General features: G+C 41.5%; 1 protein-coding gene across 2 annotated transcripts in view; it reads left to right on the top strand.

The window, feature by feature from the left end:
- LOC124622258 (UDP-glucosyltransferase 2-like) overlaps positions 1-22,891 on the top strand; it is a 125,845-nt gene that overhangs the window by 45,190 nt on the left and 57,764 nt on the right. For both annotated transcript variants that reach the window (XM_047147919.1, XM_047147920.1), the window contains exons 4-5: positions 270-729; positions 10,479-10,701. In XM_047147919.1, coding sequence (XP_047003875.1) covers positions 270-729; positions 10,479-10,701 — 683 coding nt within the window. The remainder of the gene's footprint in view (positions 1-269; positions 730-10,478; positions 10,702-22,891) is intronic.

Raw genomic sequence — 22,891 nt, forward strand, 5'->3', positions numbered from 1 at the left:
TTGCTACGACCTAGCAAGGCGCCATACTCAGTATTCTGAACAGATACTATTGTGAATCATGTACCGTCAAGAGCGACGTTCATCATTAATGGATTAAAGTTAAGTATGAAACTAATTGCGTCCGCTTTCTGAATTCTCATTCCTCGTCATGGTCCAGACCTCACGTCAGTGTAGTTCTTCCCTCCTCACGCCAGCCTGCGTGAGCTCTAGTAAAACGGTGTTGGCTCTTCTGCCAACTACAACACTAACAGTTCATTTTGCTTTGGCAGTTCCGGTGAGAAGTTCGACCTGGTGATCTTCGAGCGCCTCGGCTACCTTGCGTACTACGGCCTGATCCAGAGGGTTGGCGCGCCGCCCGCGGTGGCCTTCATCACGCTGTCGCCGCCGTCGTCCATCTACCACGGCTTCGGGAACCCGATGAACCCTGCCTACATGCCCGATATGTGGCTCGGCTACTCGGATCACATGGACTTCTGGCAGCGCCTCTACAACACCTACTTCTACCTGAGGCTGATGTACATGTGGTTCTACGACCTAATGCCCGCTCAAGAGCAGCTGATGCACAAGTACTTTGGGTCCGATCTTCCACCTATCTACGAGATGGAAAGGAACTTCAGCCTCTTAATCATTAACAACCACTTCTGCATGGAGTATCCCCGGCCACATCTTCCAAATATCATCGAGCTGACCGGCATACACGTTGCGACTGAGCAGAAGCCACTGCCAAAGGTAAGGCTCTCGATACTTTGAAACACCCCCAATTAAATTTCCTTATTGGATTTTGTGTAACTTATCAAAGCCGCCAAACAGTTAATTATTATGATTATATGACCGTGTGCTTAATGGATGAAAGGCTATCGGTTTTTCTGCTGTGGTTTCGGGGGTATTTCAACCGAGTGCGGCTGTTTTGAAACTAAATAGTGGAATGATTGAAAGTTTGTCTATTATTAAGGACCATTAAGGTTGTGATGTACAAACTGATATACATTTCCCACTAACACACAAATTCGGAGGCAGTTGCTACCTTCGCCTTACACATCTAACTACAGTTATATCTTTTTATTGGTTGTTGATTTTCAGTACTTCGTCACACGCAATGCTGATGGTTAACATTCACAACAGTCCTCACTGCAATCCATAGTTATTGCTGGCCGACGCGATTGACGCGAAACACGTAATTCGGCACTTGTCACTTTCTGTTTCATATCACTCGCGAATCGGTATTAGTGAGGGTCAACCCCACGACGATCAGGGGGACGTGCTCACTCCTCATTCTCCGGTGAATTTTACTCGACCACCATTCTTGCCCGTCTTTCCCACACTCCTTTTCACTTGACACTCTCCAGTACTACTCCTCACTCAACACTCGTCTCACTGCCTTCTGCAGCGCTTGACAATCGACTCCTGTCTACTATCGACCTGGGCGTCGGATACTAGCATCTATGTTCGTGGGATCATGGATCCCTTACATCCCCGCCCTAAAAACCTTCTTTGTAGCCACAGGCGAAAAAGAATAATAGGAAAAAATTATCACATTGTATGTAAATGAAAATGAGGAACGTAAGTTCTGGTTCACATACTGAAAATTACAACGTATCACAAATAATACCCTATGGACTCCGGTAGCAAACTGCCCCTACAGAAACATCTTACACTATCAATCTATCTTAATTAGCATAGCATGGTAAATATTTTTACAAACTTATCTTTCATTCAATTACCAAAAATCATCACTTTCAAGGGTTTGCGTGGGCCATTAACTACATATTTGTTACTGGTGAAACTCTTATAATTTGCTACAGCAAAGACAAGAAAACAAGCTAGTTGAATGCCAGTTACCCCTTTGGTATATGCCGTCTTTTCATCGGGGTTCCTGCCATCCATACTAATATCACTCTAACTTATAACTCACTTGGCCAACACACATCAAACTTAAGGAAGAAATTCACAACTTATTCATTTGAGTCTTGAACACAAGCAAAATTGAATATCAAAACAAAATATAGCATTTACACCTTGACTTATGCAATTATTTTACAATCCCTCATATCTCTACAGATTCAATGATATTAAATGCTCCATTATACCACTAAATATGTTATACGTAACTATTTGCATCACTATAACTAATGTGGTCACCCAATGAAAAAGTTTAAATTACTGATCATTTCATTTTGCCAAACATTTACTGCCATCGCTAATGCTCAGATGAAAAATATAATATTTCCTGTTATATTGACATAAACCCAGATTTGCTATATGGATATTTATTAATCATTACACAGTACCAGAATTCTGGTTCGAAAGCTCTGACTCTGATAGCTAATTGGATACATGACTTACTCATTACTCATGAGTTACACATTCTGTTTTATCAGCATACCTCAGATCAACATGTATACCTACAAATAACTTGCAAATAGATGTTGCTCATGTGCTAAATGACATACCTCAAATACTTCAAACATCTCATACTCAATACACTTCATTACACATAACTCCCTCAACATAACACCAACTTCAACTGCAAATAAATATATATGTCTTCAACCTACATCAATCCTCCATATACTTCAATACTTCAAACATCTCGTACTCAATACACTTCATTACACCTAACTCCCTCAACTTAACAGCAACTTCAACTGCAAATAAATATACTTCTTCAAATTACACCAACCCTCCATATTCGCTGCAATAACTACATAAAAATACTACTCCAGGCTCCTTGGCCTCTCCGTTCATCATATTTCACATCATTTCTTCGAACAACTATCTCCTCATGTATTTGTTTCTTTATATGTTCATCTTAATTGTAAGCTGATACATTACTTCAATTTTCTTACAACAGTTTGACCTTTTCATGCCTCACAAAGCAACTCTATAAGATTGCACAAACTCTTGTTTGACCAGTTAGCTTCCCCACCACATTTTATAAACATTAGCTTTCTGATCTGGTTCTCATTTTGTTACTTCTGGCACTAATAATTTTGCAATGTGCTGACACTAAGCTGATTTTTAACTTATTGATTCTCAGACATCTCACACTCTACATCAAAATTAACTACTTATCCTTATTTTAAGTCAACTATACATTTGCACATGGTTCCTGATGGAATTATTTGGACGACCACTATCTATCCTAACTACTACAAACTAACTTTCCTAACCTAAGAATAGAGAAAGATGGTAGAGGAGTGAAACTTGAAACAAGAAATAAAGTCCCACCCAGCTGGGAGTGTACCAGTTGCCACTTGGTATACCAGCAAAAGAGTTGCTGGCTTATCTTGGTTTGCCTTATCCTCATTTTTCTAACTACCTCCTCCACAACCTTTTCTTTCAATTCATGATGCATTCTCAACTATTCACTATGCACAGACAAGAAAAAAAAATAACCTCCTAGTAATTCAAACACTCACTAATTAGCTAATAACGAAATAATCCTTCACTGTATTAGGTTAACCCTGACTGGCAAAATAGACCTCTCCATAGAACAGCATAAATTACAGAAGCCTACCCAGGTCAAACTTTAATGACTGCATTTATACACAAAATTTCAAAGTAACATAAAAACAACTTAAAAGACATATAAACATGTAGTTTATAATAAATAATGCAAATGAGACACTATTCTGTGCTGTACAGCATGAAAACACATGCATAATAGTACACCATGCTTCAGAGCAAATTTGCAAAAAAATGTTAAAAAATATTGTTCTTATAATTTCTGCAATTGTCAAATTTAATTTGAAGTTCCTTGCGCACTGTTAATTAGTCTCGCGCCAACAAATGGGCCTCACTCACCCCTCGACGCTCGTCGATGTCGCGATGTTTCGACGTTTGAAGTCGCGCTACTAAAGTGCGCATCATATATCTTCGCGGCCGAGTTTAGGTTCGTTCTGCGCATCTGACGTCACAAAACACAGTCAGCCAACGAACAGAGAACGACATTGCCAGATCTCGACAGCAGTGCAGAGCACGGGCGAGTGTCTTCAGTTTTAGAAACGTTCAGTCATAAATAAAGTAATAGAACAAAAGCAATGTCTTGATAGCAGACTTTCTTTTACAGAAAGTTTGGAAAAAGCATTCTTTATACCAATTGCTTAATATTCTATTAATTAATTAAACCGAACAAGCAATAAGACTCCTAATTCAGGCGATAGCAAGGAAAGGTGTTTGTTTCAATCTCACGAACTGCTTTTTCGCAATAAAGAATAGCGGTAATTGTTTATTTCCTATTGTACTTCGACGAAGCGTGAGTAATTCATAGTCATACCAACAGTGTTTATAAGTAGTTGCGTGAGGTGTTAGAGTCCTTATGGAGTTACATTGTTCGATGAGATGAGGTAGCGGAACGGTTAAGGTGTTGGGCTGCCAAGTGAAAGGTTATGGAGTTCAAACCTTGTGCGGTGCTTAATATTTTCTTTATTTAAAAACAATATTGGAGTGCCTTACTTCACGAATTTTATTCGTTTGAATGAATTTTCTAGTGCTTTGCCTCTTCATTAACTTTTTCGCTGCTGCAGACACGTGCTCCCCGCATTCCGCGCGATTTTGTCATCACTGCACTTCTCGCCTGTGCAGACACATGGTGTTCCCACTGCTTTGACACACTTATCATTCGATTTCACAAAAACTATTGGGCCAAAAAATTTGATTTTTACACGTCTTCTTGCCTGATACCTTCTCCCCATAAACGACTTAATTTTGTTTTGATGTGCAGCATGAAATGTAGTAAACCGTTGCACGAAATTTTGAAGAGTTTGCAGAGGTAAAAGTCCATAGCGTATACTTCCCGTATGGTCGATTTTATTTGCCACAATGTTGTGGCATGTGTCGCGGCATGTGGAACTTCTTCACTGCCATAGATTCCTTGGCTAGCCGCTCACAGTCTGTGTGATGTCATCCAACAATTACGCCACAGTCAACACTCGCAAACGCAGTAACAGTTTATGGGTCCACATCAAATTGAGCTATTTACACTGTTCAAAAGATAATTTCGGATACAAAGTCACTTGAAAACATTCTCCTGATACTCTTGTAACTGAATTTTAACTGGTTCAGTCGCGATTATGCACAAACGCGTCTTTTCTTAGAATATGAATTTTACTGCAATTAACGCAGGTTCTCGTGTCCATACTTCAATATATTGTTTATTAAGACTGCTCTTGTCATTTCAACTCGTAAAAACAAACTGTTCACTGTTTCTCAGTCACTTTTGCACTGTATTGTCTAAATAATGTGCTTCGTTCCCGCGATTTCTAATTTCACCATAAATACGTTACATTACACTGTTTCTAGTTGGAATACCATAATTATTGTCACGGTAACGACAATACCGAATTATTCTTGCACTAAAATCGTCCGATAATAGCAAATGTCTGTCCACTGAAACCAAAAATGGTGCTTAAGAAATCATTGTTCGGATCCGAAGATTGCAACTGTCCTTTTCACGGGAGCCAAGATGAAACACCCCCGTATAAATTTCCTTCTTGGATTTTGTGTAATTTATCGAAGCCGCCAAACAGTTAATTATTATGATTATATGACCGTGTGCTTAATGGATGAAAGGCTATCGGTTTTTCTGCTGTGGTTTCGGGGGTATTTCGACCGAGTGCGGCTGTTTTGAAACTAAATAGTGGAATGATTGAAAGTTTGTCTATTATTAAGGGCCATTAAGGTTGTGATGTACAAACTGATATATATTTCCTACTAACACACAAATTCGGAGGCAGTTGCTACCTTCGCCTTACACATCTAATTACAGTTACATCTTTTTATTGGTTGTTGATTTTCCGTACTTCGTCACATGCAATCTGATGGTTAACATTCACAACAATCCTCACTGCAGTCCATGGTTGTTGCTGGCCGACGCGGTTGACGCGAAACACGTAATTCGGCACTTGTCACTTTCTGTTTCATATCACTCGCGAATCGGTATTAGTGAGGGTCAACCCCACGACGATCAGGGGGACGTGCTCACTCCTCATACTCCGGTGAATTTTACTCGACCACCATTCTTGCCCGTCTTTCCCGCACTCCTTTTCAATTGACACTCTCCAGTACTACTCCTCACTCGTCTCACTGCCTTCTGCAGCGCTTGACAATCGACTCCTGTCTACTATCGACCTGGGCGTCGGATACTAGCATCTATGTTCGTGGGATCACGGATCCCTTACAACTTCTCAACGATTTTTGCGTAACTTTATGGAGTAGGAGTGTCTAAATTACAGCCATTGAAGTATCACACACTACGAGTATGTATTGCAGAGTAGTTACGCTATGTTATCAAAAGTACACAGACATCTGGCTGAAAATGACTTAACAAGTTCGTGGCGCCTCCAGCGGTAATGTATGGTGCCGGCCCACCCTTAGCCTTAATGACAGCTTGCACTCTCGCAGGCATACGTTCGATCAGGTGTTGTAAAGTTTCTTGGGAAATGGCAGCTCATCCTTCACGGAGTGCTGCACTGAGGAGAGGTATCGATGTCGGTCGGTGAGGCCTGGCACCAAGTCGGCGTACAAAATATCCCACAGGTGTTCCATAGGATTCAGGTCACGACTCTGTGCAGGCCAGTCCATTACAGGGATGTTATTGTCGTGTAACCTTCCGCCATAGGTCGTGCATATGAACAGGTGCTCCAACGTGTTGAAAGATGCAATCACCATCCCGTAAGTGCTCTTTAACACTGGGAAGCAAGAAAGTTCTTAAAATATCAATGTAGGCCTGTGCTGTGATAGCGCCACGCAGAACAACAAGGGGTGCAAGCCCCCTCCATGGAAAACACGACCACACCATAAAACCACCGCCTCCGAATTTTACTGTTCGCACTACACACGCTGGCAGATGACGTTCACCGGACATTCTCCATACCCACACCCTGCCATCGGATCGCCAGGTTGTGTACCGTGATCCGTCACTACACACAACGTTTTTCCACTGTTCAATCGTCCAATGATTACGCTACTTACATCAAGCGAGTCGTCGTTTGGCATTTGCCGGCATGATGTATGGCTTACGAGCAGCCGCTCGACTATGAAATCCAAGTTTTCTCACCTCTCACCTAGCTGTAAAAGTATTTGCAGTGGATCCTGATGTAGTTTGGAATTCCTGTGTGATCAGCAGGATAGATGTCTGCATATTGCACACTACGACCCTCTTCAACGGTCGGCGGTAGCTGTCAGTCAGCCAACAAGGTCGGCCTGTACTTGTGCTGTACGTGTCCCTTCACGCGTCTACTTCACTATCACAACAGAACCAGTGGACCTAGAGGTGTTTAGGAGTGCGGAAATCTCGCGTTCGAGGTCCGCGACTTCCGCGCAGCGCCCTGTTCTGCTCTTTCACGATGTCTAATGACTAATGAGCTCGTTGGTATGGAGTACCTGGCAGTAGGTGGCAGCACAAAACACCTAATATGAAAAATATGTTTTGGGGGGTATCCAGATACTTTTGATCACCTAGTGTATTTTGTTCCTGGTTCCCGATCCTTTACTAAGCTTGGTTTCCACTGAAATTTAGATCACACACTGCATGAGATAGTGAATGGTTTGAAGAGGTCACTTACCTTTCTGTTTAAGATGCATGGAATCCTTTCGCGTTTATTGGCGGTACAGTAATTACAGAAAATACGAGTTCATTGTTATGTTTGCACATCACGTTTCACTCCTTCACAGAGACTAACTTTGTTCTTACTTGAAGTAAAATGTGAATAACGGGTGTGTCTTGCTATTTTTGCCACCTTTGCTCTTTAATGAATTGATGCTATCTAGTTCAGTGACTCAATTTACATTATTTGTGTACAGCATTTATATGGGGATGCTAAATAAAGTGTCTCAGTCAAGACTGGTCCTCTAGTACGCTCCATCTTCCGAGTTACTCATGTCTCTTGAATGTTTGCTTCCTACTTCTTGTGAAAAAGTCTTTCACATTAATTCAAAAAGGCGGAGCCAATTTCTCTCCAATTTCAGTTGAAACAATTCCACACTTCAAGAATATGGATAAAAATGGGTAAACTCCTCCAAATTTTGTGGTCGGTTAGGTTCGCGGAAACTGACACATCAGTTTTCTATCTTATGGATTCGACATTTTTTTAAAAAAAAAAAAGAATGATATATTACAGATTAATTATCTCATAAAAGACAACTAAGGGTTCTCTTGAAGAGAATTTTATTTGATTATCTTGTTCAAGGTGTCACATGGCTACATTAAAAACTAGGAATAGTACGATGGTGTAAATTTCGGCAAAGATAAAATTTTCCAATTTTCCCAAAGTCGCAATAAATGAGGTTACAGACAGAGCAAAAATCTCAGAAACCAATGCCTAGAGCTCCAAGTTGTGTAGAGCACATACAACAGCTTGAGATTTGATCTAAACCTAATATTACACATGACAAACGCAATATAAGAAGGGCAAATGCATGTCAGGTATGTATATATATAAATTTATAATGCACACTTTAAATCTGATTTCTACGCAACAAAGAAATCATAACGATAAAACGACCAAGGGACTATAAAGAAAACCATTGTTTAATGATGTAATACCATTTTGAAACATTCCCGCATATATTTTGTCAGTGAAGTAGTATGTAATATCTAATTCTTTGGTACTAATATATTAATGTGTTATTTTATTGTAAAGCTACAGCCATTTGTTTACATTAGTCTGTTTGGCCTGCTTTGCAATCTAGCATGTACAGGATCATCTGTATTTTTACAGTACTCTGTATCTGTAATAAAAGGTTTTTTTTACCTTGATTTCTGTTTTTCTAGTAAATGCATCAGACGCACCCAGGAACCGTGATACAGCATGCATATTTTAGTACGTCTAGATTTTATGTTCACCTCAATTTGAGCTAGATGGAAAGATGGACTGAGTTTCCTACATCTTCCAGACATTTTACCTTATTCTCTTTACACATAATTAATCTGGGTTTGTTCCTCTGCAGAGGACCACACAACTCCATCCGCACAACACTCCCAAGTCATGTTCACGTCAGTCCAAAACACACTCCTGGAAATGGAAAAAAGAACACATTGACACCGGTGTGTCAGACCCACCATACTTGCTCCGGACACTGCGAGAGGGCTGTACAAGCAATGATCACACGCACAGCACAGCGGACACACCAGGAACCGCGGTGTTGGCCGTCGAATGGCGCTAGCTGCGCAGCATTTGTGCACCGCCGCCGTCAGTGTCAGCCAGTTTGCCGTGGCATACGGAGCTCCATCGCAGTCTTTAACACTGGTAGCATGCCGCGACAGCGTGGACGTGAACCGTATGTGCAGTTGACGGACTTTGAGCGAGTGCGTAGAGTGGGCATGCGGGAGGCCGGGTGGACGTACCGCCGAATTGCTCAACACGTGGGGCGTGAGGTCTCCACAGTACATCGATATTGTCGCCAGTGGTCGGCGGAAGGTGCACGTGCCCGTCGACCTGGGACCGGACCGCAGCGACGCACGGATGCACGCCAAGACCGTAGGATCCTACGCAGTGCCGTAGGGGACCGCACCGCCACTTCCCAGCAAATTAGGGACACTGTTGCTCCTGGGGTATCGGCGAGGACCATTCGCAACCGTCTCCATGAAGCTGGGCTACGGTCCCGCACACCGTTAGGCCGTCTTCCGCTCACGCCCCAACATCGTGCAGCCCGCCTCCAGTGGTGTCGCGACAGGCGTGAATGGAGGGACGAATGGAGATGTGTCGTCTTCAGCGATGAGAGTCGCTTCTGCCTTGGTGCCAATGATGGTCGTATGCGTGTTTGGCGCCGTGCAGGTGAGCGCCACAATCAGGACTGCATACGACCGAGGCACACAGGGCCAACACCCGGCATCATGGTGTGGGGAGCGATCTCCTACACTGGCCGTACACCACTAGTGATCGTCGAGGGGACACTGAATAGTGCACGGTACATCCAAACCGTCATCGAACCCATCGTTCTACCATTCCTAGACCGGCAAGGGAACTTGCTGTTCCAACAGGACAATGCACGTCCGCATGTATCCCGTGCCACCCAACGTGCTCTAGAAGGTGTAAGTCAACTACCCTGGCCAGCAAGATCTCCGGATCTGTCCCCCATTGAGCATGTTTGGGACTGTCTGAAGCGTCGTCTCACGCGGTCTGCACGTCCAGCACGAACGCTGGTCCAACTGAGGCGCCAGGTGGAAATGGCATGGCAAGCCGTTCCACAGGACTACGTCCAGCATCTCTACGATCGTCTCCATGGGAGAATAGCAGCCTGCATTGCTGCGAAAGGTGGATATACACTGTACTAGTGCCGACATTGTGCATGCTCTGTTGCCTGTGTCTATGTGCCTGTGGTTCTGTCAGTGTGATCATGTGATGTATCTGACCCCAGGAATGTGTCAATAAAGTTTCCCCTTCCTGGGACAATGAATTCACGGTGTTCTTATTTCAATTTCCAGGAGTGTATATGTACAGATAGTGTGATTAAAGGAGACGTATTTGTACCCACAGGACGTGAAGAAATTCCTGGACGAAGCAGAGCATGGAGTGATCTACTTCAGCCTGGGCTCTAACGTGCGCAGCAACTCGCTGCCAGACTGGAAGCGACAGGCATTTGTGGAGGCATTCCGCGAGCTGCCACAGCGCGTGCTCTGGAAGTGGGAGAGCGACACACTGCCCGATCAGCCAGCCAACCTTATGGTCAGCAAGTGGCTGCCCCAGCAGGACATTCTGGGTGAGTACCCGAACACCACACACTGTGTGCTCTGGAAGTGAGAGAGTGATACCCTGCCTGACCAGCCATTTAACCTCATGGTCAGCAAGTGGCTGCCCCAGCAGAACATTCTGGGTGAGTACCCGAACTACACACTGTGTGCTCAGGAAGTGAGGAAGCGACACCCTGCCTGATCAGCCAGCCAACCTCATGAGATGTGGCATAATGGTGGTATGAGCGGATTGTGTACATTAAGGGCCAAGGGTATGGATTTATGGCCTCAACCTACTGTTGTGCTAATTGATTTATGACCCCCTAGGGATAATCCGTCCTTCAGAGAAAGCGCACCCCTTACTCCTCCACCTTCCCCACCCATCTGGGATATGCCCAACCCCTCCCCCCTCGCCCTCGCCGATAAAAGCACACTTTTGATATCAAATTAATCGATGAATTAATTGCGTTTATAGAAAAAAATTTGCAGGAATAACCCTTGACCTATTGTGCCACATCCAATATTCTGTCATTGAACATGAGCTGCTTCAGGTGAGGCTTGAGCTATTCGAGCAGTCCCCTTCCCACCACTCAGATTGATTGACTAATTAATTTATATCCTTTTGTGTGGAACGTTTCCGTGGTGGAACTGCCCCCTTCTGAAAATATTGATTGATTCGTGGAAAATCGATTGCAGTGTGTGGAATATTGTTTACTTAAACATTTTATCTGATACAGCGTGTGGAATATTTAAACATTGTCGACTCATTTTTTATTGTGATAGCACAGCTGTCAGATCCTGCATCACCCTGTGAAGGACCGCCGATGTATAGTGATACTAACATGCTTCAAGTGGTTACTTCCCATCACGTACCACAGCTGGTTCCGCAAATGCCGCCAGTCATGGCCAGACCAGACCACAAAAAAAGTAGCGTTCACCTGGTTCAAATGGCTCTGAGCACTATGGGACTTAACATCTGAGGTCACCAGTTCCCTGGAACTTAGAACTACTTAAACCTAACTAACCTAAGGACATCACACACATCCATGCCCGAGGCACGATTCGAACCTGCGACCGTAGCGGTCGTGCGGTTCCAGACTGTAGTGCCTAGAACCCCTTGCCACCCCGGCTGGCTAGCGTTCACCTGGGAAACACCCAAGCCTTCACTTGTTGGGTACTGGCGCAGGCGAGAACTTCTTCAAAGACAAATGAATCGTTGCCAAAGTCAATAAATAGGTTGACTAATTAACTTCCAGTCATGTGATCATGATGTAGGGGATATAAGGTGGACAACGTAGCTCCCTGGTCTCATAGTCAGTCTCTGGAAGAAGAAGAACCATGAAGTCTGAACAGCGGAGATCGTGCAGCTACCCCTAGCATAATAGGATGAAGCAGAGGATTAAGTACTCCTTACTAAATAATAAATCTTGGTCTCTCTGTCTGTAGGTGCTATTATTGGATATAATGGTTCTTCATCTTTTCGACTTCAGCTTCAGCTGACATCCAGCTCGATGGGACCTGCAGTGGTGTGTGATCCTCTAGGAGAACTTGTCAGCATGTTGGAACCAATAAATGTGGCCTCTGGAGGACTGTACTGGGCTCCAAGATACGCATCATCCCAGGACATTCCAGTGTTACTGCAAGGACAGAGCGTTGTGTGGTGGATGAGAAGCTGCCAATTCCCCCAGTGCTCTACTCCTTTTCACTTCAACTTTTTTAACAACTAACAGTTCGAAGCGCTTAGATATTCACATAGAAGCATCAGTAGGCAGTGACTGGCGTGTTGTGTTAGAGACTGAAAATTAATCGAGAAGTGTCAGAGTCTGGTTTACAGAGTTGTAATGGGATGAACTGTGTCATGCACAATACTGCATCAAGCAACAGATGCATTCCGAGTGTTCTCCATCTCTGAACATTTACTTTGGTGGCGTGACCCTATCTATAACATCATTGTACGATGGCGTGACACTCACGGAGAAACCTATACGTTGATTCATTTATCTGCAACACTCCACCATTACAAACCAGTTCAGCCTACAGGTGGTGCTAACCCTTGTGCTGGAAAGACTGAACCGTGGGCTGCTGTATGTTCAAGCTGTTCATGACATCCAGTCTTACAAATTTCAAAACTCCGCCATTTCTCTCCCCACATCCATCACTGCTGGTGGCTCACCTCCAACTGCGCAACGCTACGTGCTGTTCACAGCCAACTGCCCAACACTACAATGGCAGACAACAATGCAAACTAGCCATAGACTGCACACAGCACAGCCAGTGATCTTCATACAGAGCGCTACATGGCGTTAGCAATATAAAAACCTAAACAGCCTACTACACCTGGTAGAGATTATGGTATTGGTGGGCCACCAGAGGTGCAGACCCACTGCAGTCCTTGTAGAAATAATGGTATTGGTGGGCCATCAAAGATGCAGATCCACTGTAGTCCATGTAGAGACGGCCAACAGCCATCTGTTGCGACTGTGCAGGTGCACAATCACCATCGAAGAGTCTTGTACTGTATAGCAAGTCCATAAACCACCACTTGGGCACTCACAAAGATTTTTTTTTGTCTTTAGAACCAGCAATGCTGTTATCCAGTCCCTTGCTGAATTATTAACACACGTGCAAACTCTAACAGTCCCTACTTCTCACATATTGTCCATATACTATGACCAACAGAAACGTGTGCAGTGAAATGGAACTTACAAGTTAATAATATGATGAACTGGTGTCAATTACAATTTTATAACATGAGAATACAATTACAAAGGTACAAAATACATCATCAAAGAACATAACAATACAGATAACATTTGTAGTACAGGCTTTACAAAAGAATCGAAATAACATGTACATCAGTGTTACAGGAATTATGACATGAGTCCATACATAAAAATCAGAATAAATTTTGAAACATCACCTTCACATATGAGCAACAAAACAGAATAAATAATGTCTAAACATCTTTACAAAGTATATAACATATTATCAGAAAAATTCTACAATGTAACTCTCATCAGATAAACACATAAAGACAGGAAGAACACAAATATACAAGAGTACACAAACACATAGCAGAATAACACAGGGGGAAAGGACAGGGTTTGTTGTCAGTGTAACATTTGGTACTGCAGTATTTTGCAAACAAAACCTTTTTTTTCTTGGAGATCTCCCTTCATTCATCATTATTCCCAAAAAGTCCTATCTATACCTGCTTTCTGTACTTGTTTCGTATAACCTCTCAATGCATTTCTTCCAATTCATCGCAGCTCATTCTCTTATATAGTCTACTCCCTCTTAAACTAACTTAAATCTACTGAGCTCAGATACTAAACTAAGGGACAAGGCAATGCAGCAGCACAGAACAATTAACACAAACAGCAATGACAACAACAAAAAATGGAAATTGGCAAAGCAAGCAGCAGCAAATGCAATAACTTATATCTAAACATGACAAAGCTCACGCAGAAAAAATATTACAGTAAAAATGGCCGTGTTTAATACTTATGTCACATCTTAACACTAGAGTGATGCATCACAAGAACTTACGCTAGCAGATAAGTTACCAAATCGTAAAAAAATTATTTATGCCATTCCTGTGATGGGAAATGTCTATTTATGTGCCCTCGTTTTCTTGGAAGTAGATCATAAATTTCTTATTGACTGGATCTGTAGGCATAAAACAACTATATTAGTACATCTATTAAATTTTATTTTAACCAATGCTGCAGTGCAGCTACCAACTAGATATTAAACAAAATGAGTAAATAAATACATAAAGCAAGCCATATGGCATTTCTCTCAACTAACAAGACAATAGCCGTGAAATGTTTCTCATCGTTTCATTAGGCATTTTAGTAAATATCATAAATTAAGAGATCCACAGTATAATCATATGTTTTCAAGTTTGAGCGTGTCGTATTTGCGGTGCTTTCTACAAAGGAATGTCAATAGCACGGATAATGGCCTCCCCCTTTTTTTTTTCTCCACCTGTGCCTCTGAAAGGCACACACTAATGGCTTTTTCCCAGGTGACTATCGCGCAGCTGGGTGCCCACGACTCATTACGTGAAGGTGGTCACTTAACTTTCTCACTGAAATATTTACGACACCAGTTTGCATTACAGTGACAGTCTCATATAAAAAATTTCACAGGTCGAGAATTTGCGTTGCAAATGTGTAGAAACAAAATCCTATGAATATAACAGTGTTCAAAAAGTTTTCGTCGGCATTGTTATACATTCGCGCAGTTACACACATTTCATAGCTCTTAAAGTACGATTCTTGGTTTCCAACATCCTTTTCCACAAACCAGAGTCCCTAACCATCACCCGTTATTCCTTACTTTATTACACATATACATATTCGTCGACACTTCTTCAATATTTCGTCAAAATAAATACGTAGCATAATCAAATTCCTCATTTACGGTAGCATCATCTTATTGATCATAAACATACCTCAACAGCATAATACATATCGTCATCGTAATAATATCATAACATCTCAGTCAATTCTCAAAATCGTCGTAGCTTCCTCCAATAATTTCAAAACCTAAAAAAAATTCTCTGCTCATTTCAATAGTGTCATCTACCTCAAATGTACTTTTAAAATCATGATCCCATACCAAATACATCATTCAAAGCTCTCATAGTATCACAGTGGTTCCAAAAAAATATGAACAGTTCACAAAGTACAGACAAAATACAATTTCGTAAGTGTTAAGTTATCCAACTGCGTAATTACGTAAACATCTGTCACTGATGTAGTAAAATAAATATTTGTCTCTCTCAGTTAAATGATCAGATAGCTGTGTATTTCTGTGTTAGAGAAATATGGTACCGATGTGTAAAGTTGTATAAGCAAATACCATATTAGCTAGGGCTCCTTGTGCTTGCCAAACACATGGTACACAAAGTAAGCGTGTACCCCCCTGAGGATTAATGTAATTATACCCTCAGGTGTTACAGATTACAGCAATGGAATGAAATGTATCACGGAAAACTCTCTTTGTAATTCAAAAATCTTTAAAAATAAATGTTTTACGTACAAAATTAATCACTCAAATACGTGTCCTGTAGCGCTAAATGTGCATCTTGCTGTAAGATAATTCTGTGGAAGTGTCGTAGTTATCGTCCTTTGTAAGCAAAGTTCTAAGTCAATGTACTTACCTCATCATAAACGAAAGTGAAATGCTTTGTATATAGATATCGTAGTTATTACGTACCTTACCGTGATCAAGAAAGTACTATAATGTGACGTATTGTTGTGCTACGAAAAAGGCTGTCTCATTGTAGCTATACCACAAAAGTTGCTACTAAAACATTACTTTCCAGAATAATACAAAAAAACTGTGCAGATACAAAACAGATACGCCGCAAAAGCAACAATGTAAATTGTGTCACATATTAGTAGCATCATGATATAATCGTGTAGCTGTCAAAGAAACCAAATACTAAGTCATCAGTAATCTCATGTAAAGTACTTCAAATAAAGAATGTCTTTTCAAGTAAACCAAAATGTTGCATTAATATCTCATTAACAGTATATGTTCGAAGTATGTAAGCCTTATATTCGTTACGTAATCGTGCAACTAACAAGGAAGAATGTACAAATAACAACACTGTGTCGTCTGTTCACTATAACAATGCATTCGTAATTACTTGTCTAAGTTCCCTAGGTTCTTGACTGGATAGTTAACTTTAAAACATAGTTGCATGTTAACAGTTTGTAAGTGTGCCAAAGAGTACCAGTAACGTGAAGTGAAAAATTTTATAGCAAAGACTAAGTTAAAAAGCAGATTATCATTCAAGAAACGGTTTTACATCTGAAATGTGGTGTAAACCTTTACTCTTTCTAGTACGCAGAGTTTCAACTTTAACGCAATTATCATGTGGTATACGGTACATCGGTAAAGAATGCTCAAATGTTTCTCAAGGTTAGCGTCTATGTTATTTTTCTCTGAGCCAGCCGGCGCACGTGGCTGCCTGCGGTGCGAGTCATTGTCTGCTATCTCTTTGTTGGCGTGCGTCGTTATTGGGATTAGGAGACCTAACTTCTACAAATTCACCTTGCCGAGATGCCCCTGCACTGTTTGAGCCACGCCAATTTTGGTTAAATTCTGTTCTGTTGTTAAGATTATATCGTCTGTCGTCATGTCGGTAGTTCCTGTAGTTTCTTTCTTGTCGGTTAAGTGGTGGAGAATTTCTCCCTGAATTATCACTGCACGGTGGACCGTTGCGTCTGAAGTTATTTTGTCTCCCGTGATAGCAATAGTTCTGGTTGCCATATTGTCTGTTTCTGTGATTGTCTCTGTCATATTCATTACTACGGAAGTGCGATCTTTCTCTGTAACTATTGTTCTGCCAACGGTTGTCATACGGGTGGTGTCTGTTTTGGTCACGATTTGTGTTGTGAGAATAGCCTTGTCGTGTCTAGTTATTATTTCTTTCATCGCGGAATTGCGACGGATGTGACCTGTAATTGTTGTGTTCCTGTTTTCGCTTTCCGCGATTGTCAGTGTCAATTTCTAATTCTTGTAAGAGTCCCTGAGAAGCTTCAATGTCGTCTTTGCAGCGTCCTGCCAAAATAATATGTCGTAAATGTTCAGGTAATTTGATTAAGCAAATGCGGATGAGTTCTGAGGGGCTGTATGGGTTTGACAGGTACTGATTCTTGTGCAACATGTCTTCAAAATATTTCACAAGACTGGAGAATTCAGATTGTTCGAAATGTTTCATCATTATGATGCTATGTTTTACTCGATCTTGTGTAGCTTGAGACCAATATGCTGAGAGGAAGGCATGATAAAGTTCTCCTTCACTGTGGCAATCGTGAATGGCCGATCGCATTCTTACAGCTGGTTCATTCTCTAAATAGCCACACATAAATTCTAATCTGTGCTCTAATGACCATTTGGGAGGAAAACAATGAGAGAATTGATGGAGCCATGCTTGTGGATGAATGTCGTTGCCAGAATTCTTAAATGTTTTGAATTTGCGTGTAGTAATGAACAGCTTATAGTCAAAATCATCATGTCGGCGAGTCGCATGTCGGTCATTGTTACGTCGTTTCGGCGGTTCCATCTCAAAATTCGGTGTACCTTGCCAATTTCTTTCATAATTTCCGAAGTGCCCTGTGTTATTATTTTGTGGCTGTTCCGTATTTCTATGTCCCTCTTCCCGTATTGGAGCGCGAGTGTCCTCTGAAATATGTAATTCCTCTATTACCCGTGTCAACTGATCTTGTACTTCCTGGATTTCTCTTTGGTGTTGCGTATTAATTTGATTCTGATTTTGTTTGAATTTCTTAATTTGTTTGCACTCTTCTGTGTCATTAAAGACTACCGGTTTTGTGTCATTCAGATTATCATCTACCTTCGTAGATAAATTATTTAGCTGATCCGAAAGTTCGGCTACTTTCTCTGATAATGAACTAATTTCCTCCATGTGTTTTTCTGAACCAATTTTCAGAGTATCTACTGTGTCCTTTAAGTGTTCCTGAGTTTTTGCAAGTTGCGTAACCGAATCGGTAGATGCAACTGAGTCAATTTTAGCTTGCAAGGTGTCGTGATTTTCATGAACAATAGTTTGCAGTTCCTTTATGGCTGCATCGTGATTCTGTAATGCATTTTCATGACGCGAAAAAATAGGTTGGAAATGCTCACAAATTTGTGTTTTTACGTCATTACAGACTTTTCGACATTTCGATTCGATTTTATGTAACTCAGTAGTTTAATCTTCACGTGTTTGTTCAAGTGTGGTGTCTAACTTTTGAAGATTTTGTTCCATTGCGTCTAACTGTTGCTGTGTTTGTCTCTTTTGTTGTTCCATTGTGTCTAACTTTTGATGATTTTGTTCCATTGTGTCTAACTTTTGAAGATTTTTGTCCCATTTGTTTCTGATTTTGTTCAAGCGTTGTGTCTAACTTTTGTAGCCTTTGTCCCATTTGTTTCATTAACTGTCATAACAATGCACTGGTGTCTGAAACATGTTCCTCAGTGCTTTTCGGCAGTGAAGTTGCACCGGCAACATTCACATTTTGACAAGCGGAAAATGTGTCTTGACTCATTTGAGAAAATGGTGAGAACCCAAAACCTGAATTTACAGTTTTTGCGAAATTGTGTCCTGTCATTTCGGATTTATGAGGCGAGCTGTTGCCGACCGATCGATCGGTAATGCTTCCCTGTTCACTAATTGTTTCACTGTCTACACCATTATTTGCAGCCCACTCCATTTCCCTATGCACAATTACCAAATTACTTGTTTGAACATTAGTTAATTCATTACACGGTGGCGCTAACACTCTGCTTTCGTCTTCACTGTCATTTCTCAGTTTACTTTGGAGCCTTGTATTGCGTTTTTCACACGCCATTATTGTCACAATATTTCACACGATAACACAGAAAAGCACAATTTGAAGAGAAAAATAAGAAAACACATTAACATAGCATTGAAAATAATATATCGTTAATTGCAAGCGCAGCTGCGAAATACTTGGTGCAAATCTACATGCATGCCACAACTGTTTTACTGTACAACAATGAAAAACTGCAACTACAAAGGAGATTCTCACTACAATTACGCGCTAGCAATAAACAAAAGCTACACTAATTACACAAACTACAAAAAAAAATCAGAAGATTCCAGTGAGGTATCCTCGGCTAAGGGTCGACATATGAAACGTCCCCTTAGAACAATTATACAAGACTGTGCTTAACCTGACACACAATATTTTTGGCGCAACGCAATCTGACTTTCAGTAATCCCTACAAAAGAATGGCCCTGACTAACATTAACCTATACCTTTCACAAATCACTTACCTCACAAAAATCTTCGTTACTCGAACTACTGCAATACAGCGAGCGCCTATACTGCCAGCTAAATAAAAGATTCAAACTACTGAAGGCACTAACTACTGATAGGCATAGTTAGCAAATGAAAGATTTTAATAGAGAACAAACAATGTATTTGCCTTAACTGTGTTGAAAAATCATAATATAGATAGCAGTTCATGACATCCAGTCTTACAAATTTCAAAACTCAGCCATTTCTCTCCCCACATCCATCACTGCTGGCGGCTCACCTCCAACTGCGCAACGCTACGCGCTGTTCACAGCCAACTGCCCAACACTACAATGGCAGACAACAATGCAAACTAGCCACAGACTGCACACAGCACAGTCAGTGATTTTCATACAGAGCGCTACGTGGCGTTACCAATATAAAAACCAAAACAGCCTACTTACGGTGGTTAATAATTCGCACATGGAAAGCACAGGCCAAAAGCTGTTAAAAAGCTCAAATAAACATGGCTGCACAAATCAATCGTTTTCGAGATATAACACATTTTCTGTTGCAGTTCATCAGTGTCTGGGAACACATGGCATCTCTAAACGTTTAATTAGATGTATGATACGTTGTTTGTGCATCTGAATGCAAGATTGAACTCGTCTCTGAAATATGTTACGAAACCTCTGACACAATGCTGGGGAATTCCGTAAATGCTCAAAGGCTGCTTCAGTCCACAAGCATAATTCCTCAAGAGAGTTGACCTCTGTAGCATAGACCAGGCTTTTGAAATGGCCCCACACACAGAAATCCGTGGGATTTCAATCCAGAGACCTTGGAGGCCATAGCAGAGGCTCTCCTCTACCTATCCGATGTGGACTATTGTAGAGGAAGCATGGCAGAGCTTGTTGTTATGAGTGGCTGCTATCCTCTTTCTGCAACAGAAATGCACACGTGGATTATTACAAGTCTTCATTTACATGAACTGGAAACTTGAATAGAGTCCATGTGTTGTGGTACAAGCTCTTCAGTAATAGTCCTCTTGCAGACAATATCGGTAATCTTGCTATTGTAAATTTGAGTCTCACTGCTAGTAAGTAGAAGTAGTGCTACAGTCACTAATCTGGTCTCTATGTACTGTCGTAACCTGTGATGAACTATACCCATTCTGTGAGTATACTGACAGACGCCAACTGCGTGATTGAGTCAGTAAGGCCCTCTGATCAGTGGCAGCGGCGTAAATACATGCTGTCGAGAGAGCGTTGGAGGCGCTTTGCTTGTCGGTGTGTCTCTGGTCTCTCGTGATAGGCACGCTTAATCCAGTGCCTAATACCGATCTTCGCATTCCTTCTTTGCCGATGGTGTGCTGGCAACACCTTACACCAGCACAACCATATGGCCGAGTTAGAAGCTGGCACACTTGTAAATGTAAATGTATTGGAGCTCCTTTATGCATGAACCACATGTTCAGGAGTGGGTCAGTCGGACATATTAATGTACATCTGGAAGTACAGTCCGCAGGAACCGCATGTATTGCTGTCTGGTTAGTCTGAGGGGTTTGAGGCATAGCAAAGTTATGTGGTCTCCAAGCAGTCCTGCCCAGACGTTCAACGAATAATGCTGCTGATGACGTGATGAATGTGTTGCATTAGAATTGACATTGGCCCAAATGTGACAGTAATGGTAGTTAAAAATACTGTCACAGTGAAATCCAGCTTCATTTGTGTATACTGCTTACAAACAGGAGATTTAGGGCACACTGTTGTTGCAGCCATTGGCTGAATTTCTCTCTAGGAGGGAAGTCTGCATTATTGAGGGCATGCACTCGCTGGAGATAATATGGATAGAGTACTTGTCGACGTAAAATCCGCTACACACTGCTGTGACTCATGACACGCTCTTAGGTAGTAATCCTCCTTGGTGATGTACTCGGACATTCATGTACAAAGTGTGTAACTTTTCCCTCAACATCGGGTGTTCTAGATCTGAGTTGACCTTTTTGTATATCGTGTGCAAAACTAGAAGTTTCTTATGACGCTGATGTAGCCAGCTAAATGTATACCTGTCAGGCTGCCTGTGAAGAGGAAAACCTTCTTCATATAATCATGCAAACTCAAGGGCACTGCCATTCGCCTTGCCATAGATGAAGTCACATCTGCATACTCTTCGTAGGTGTAATATCTGCCTTCACATTCGTAGCTGATTGTGAGGCCAGTATGGCACAGCGCATGGAGGGGAAAGGGAAGTAGCTGCGCATGCAACAAACAGATAGTCAATCCAAACCCTGAGATACCAAAGTCAATACTGCAGTATGCAAGGGAATTTACAGTCGTTTCCCAACGCAAATTAATGTTATACCTTGGCAACGGTTGATTTGCTGATCCATGTTTATTGGAGCTTCTTAGTTACTTTTGATCCGTACTTTCCATGTGTGAATTATTGACCATCACTTCTGAAACACCCTGTATACATATATATATATTAACGCAAATCCTGTGAATTATTTCTTAATTCAGAACCCTCTCTTTATAATTTAGTCACGATAGATCAGTTTCTAAGATGATTGCGCTATAGTGGCTACACATACTGTTATCACAAGTGTTCACTTTTTTATAAAGGCCCATTTCCCACCAAAACCTGTTTTAGTGAGCATCATGGATCATGTCAAAGTGGATGGAGTCCTCTTTGAGAATTTATGTGTATTCTAAAAACGCTGTTTTAACCCAAGTACCAGCTACTGCAAAAGATATTGCATGGTGTGGATGGTGAAAAATACACGACATTTAGTCAAAGCATATAAATCTCCCCGCCCCCCGAAATGGTAAAGCGAAACACAGTGTTCGAATTTGACGATGTTGCTGTGGAAAACCGGGATCAAATTCTACAATATTTCTGGTTTGGTCATCATATGGGTGTTGACGTATTTATTTGAGTCAGACATATTCCGGAATCCCAAAACAGTTGATGAGGGATAATGCAAATTTAACTATAGCTTTTAAACGAGACAGTTTGAATTTAAAACACATTTACCAGGCGCATGTAGGTACCGACATGTGAGTCAATGATTTTGTAAAGATGTACACAGATTGTTGCAATCACACACAGCAGGTTTCGCGTTAGTGATGTCAAGAAAACTGAATGATGCTAGGTACAGATGGAACTTCCAGGAGTTTTTATATATATGTAGCTATGACAAAAGTGATGATGGGTTAGTATATGCTGCATCATGGGCAAGTTCGCACATATGTCAGGCACTCAGCCCGAGGGGATAGGTGTGCATAGACAGAGAATGCGTCTGTACATAGAGGGAAAATTTCTGTCTCTTGGGCGTAAATTTAAAGAGCTAAAGATGTCTTCCCAGACTCCTCTCAGGCTTATAAACGAAATAGATGCTAAGGTTAAGGAACTAGACTACACTTACATCATTCTG

This window comes from Schistocerca americana, chromosome 7 (genome assembly GCF_021461395.2).
Source record: "Schistocerca americana isolate TAMUIC-IGC-003095 chromosome 7, iqSchAmer2.1, whole genome shotgun sequence".
NCBI classification, from domain to species: domain Eukaryota; kingdom Metazoa; phylum Arthropoda; class Insecta; order Orthoptera; family Acrididae; genus Schistocerca; species Schistocerca americana.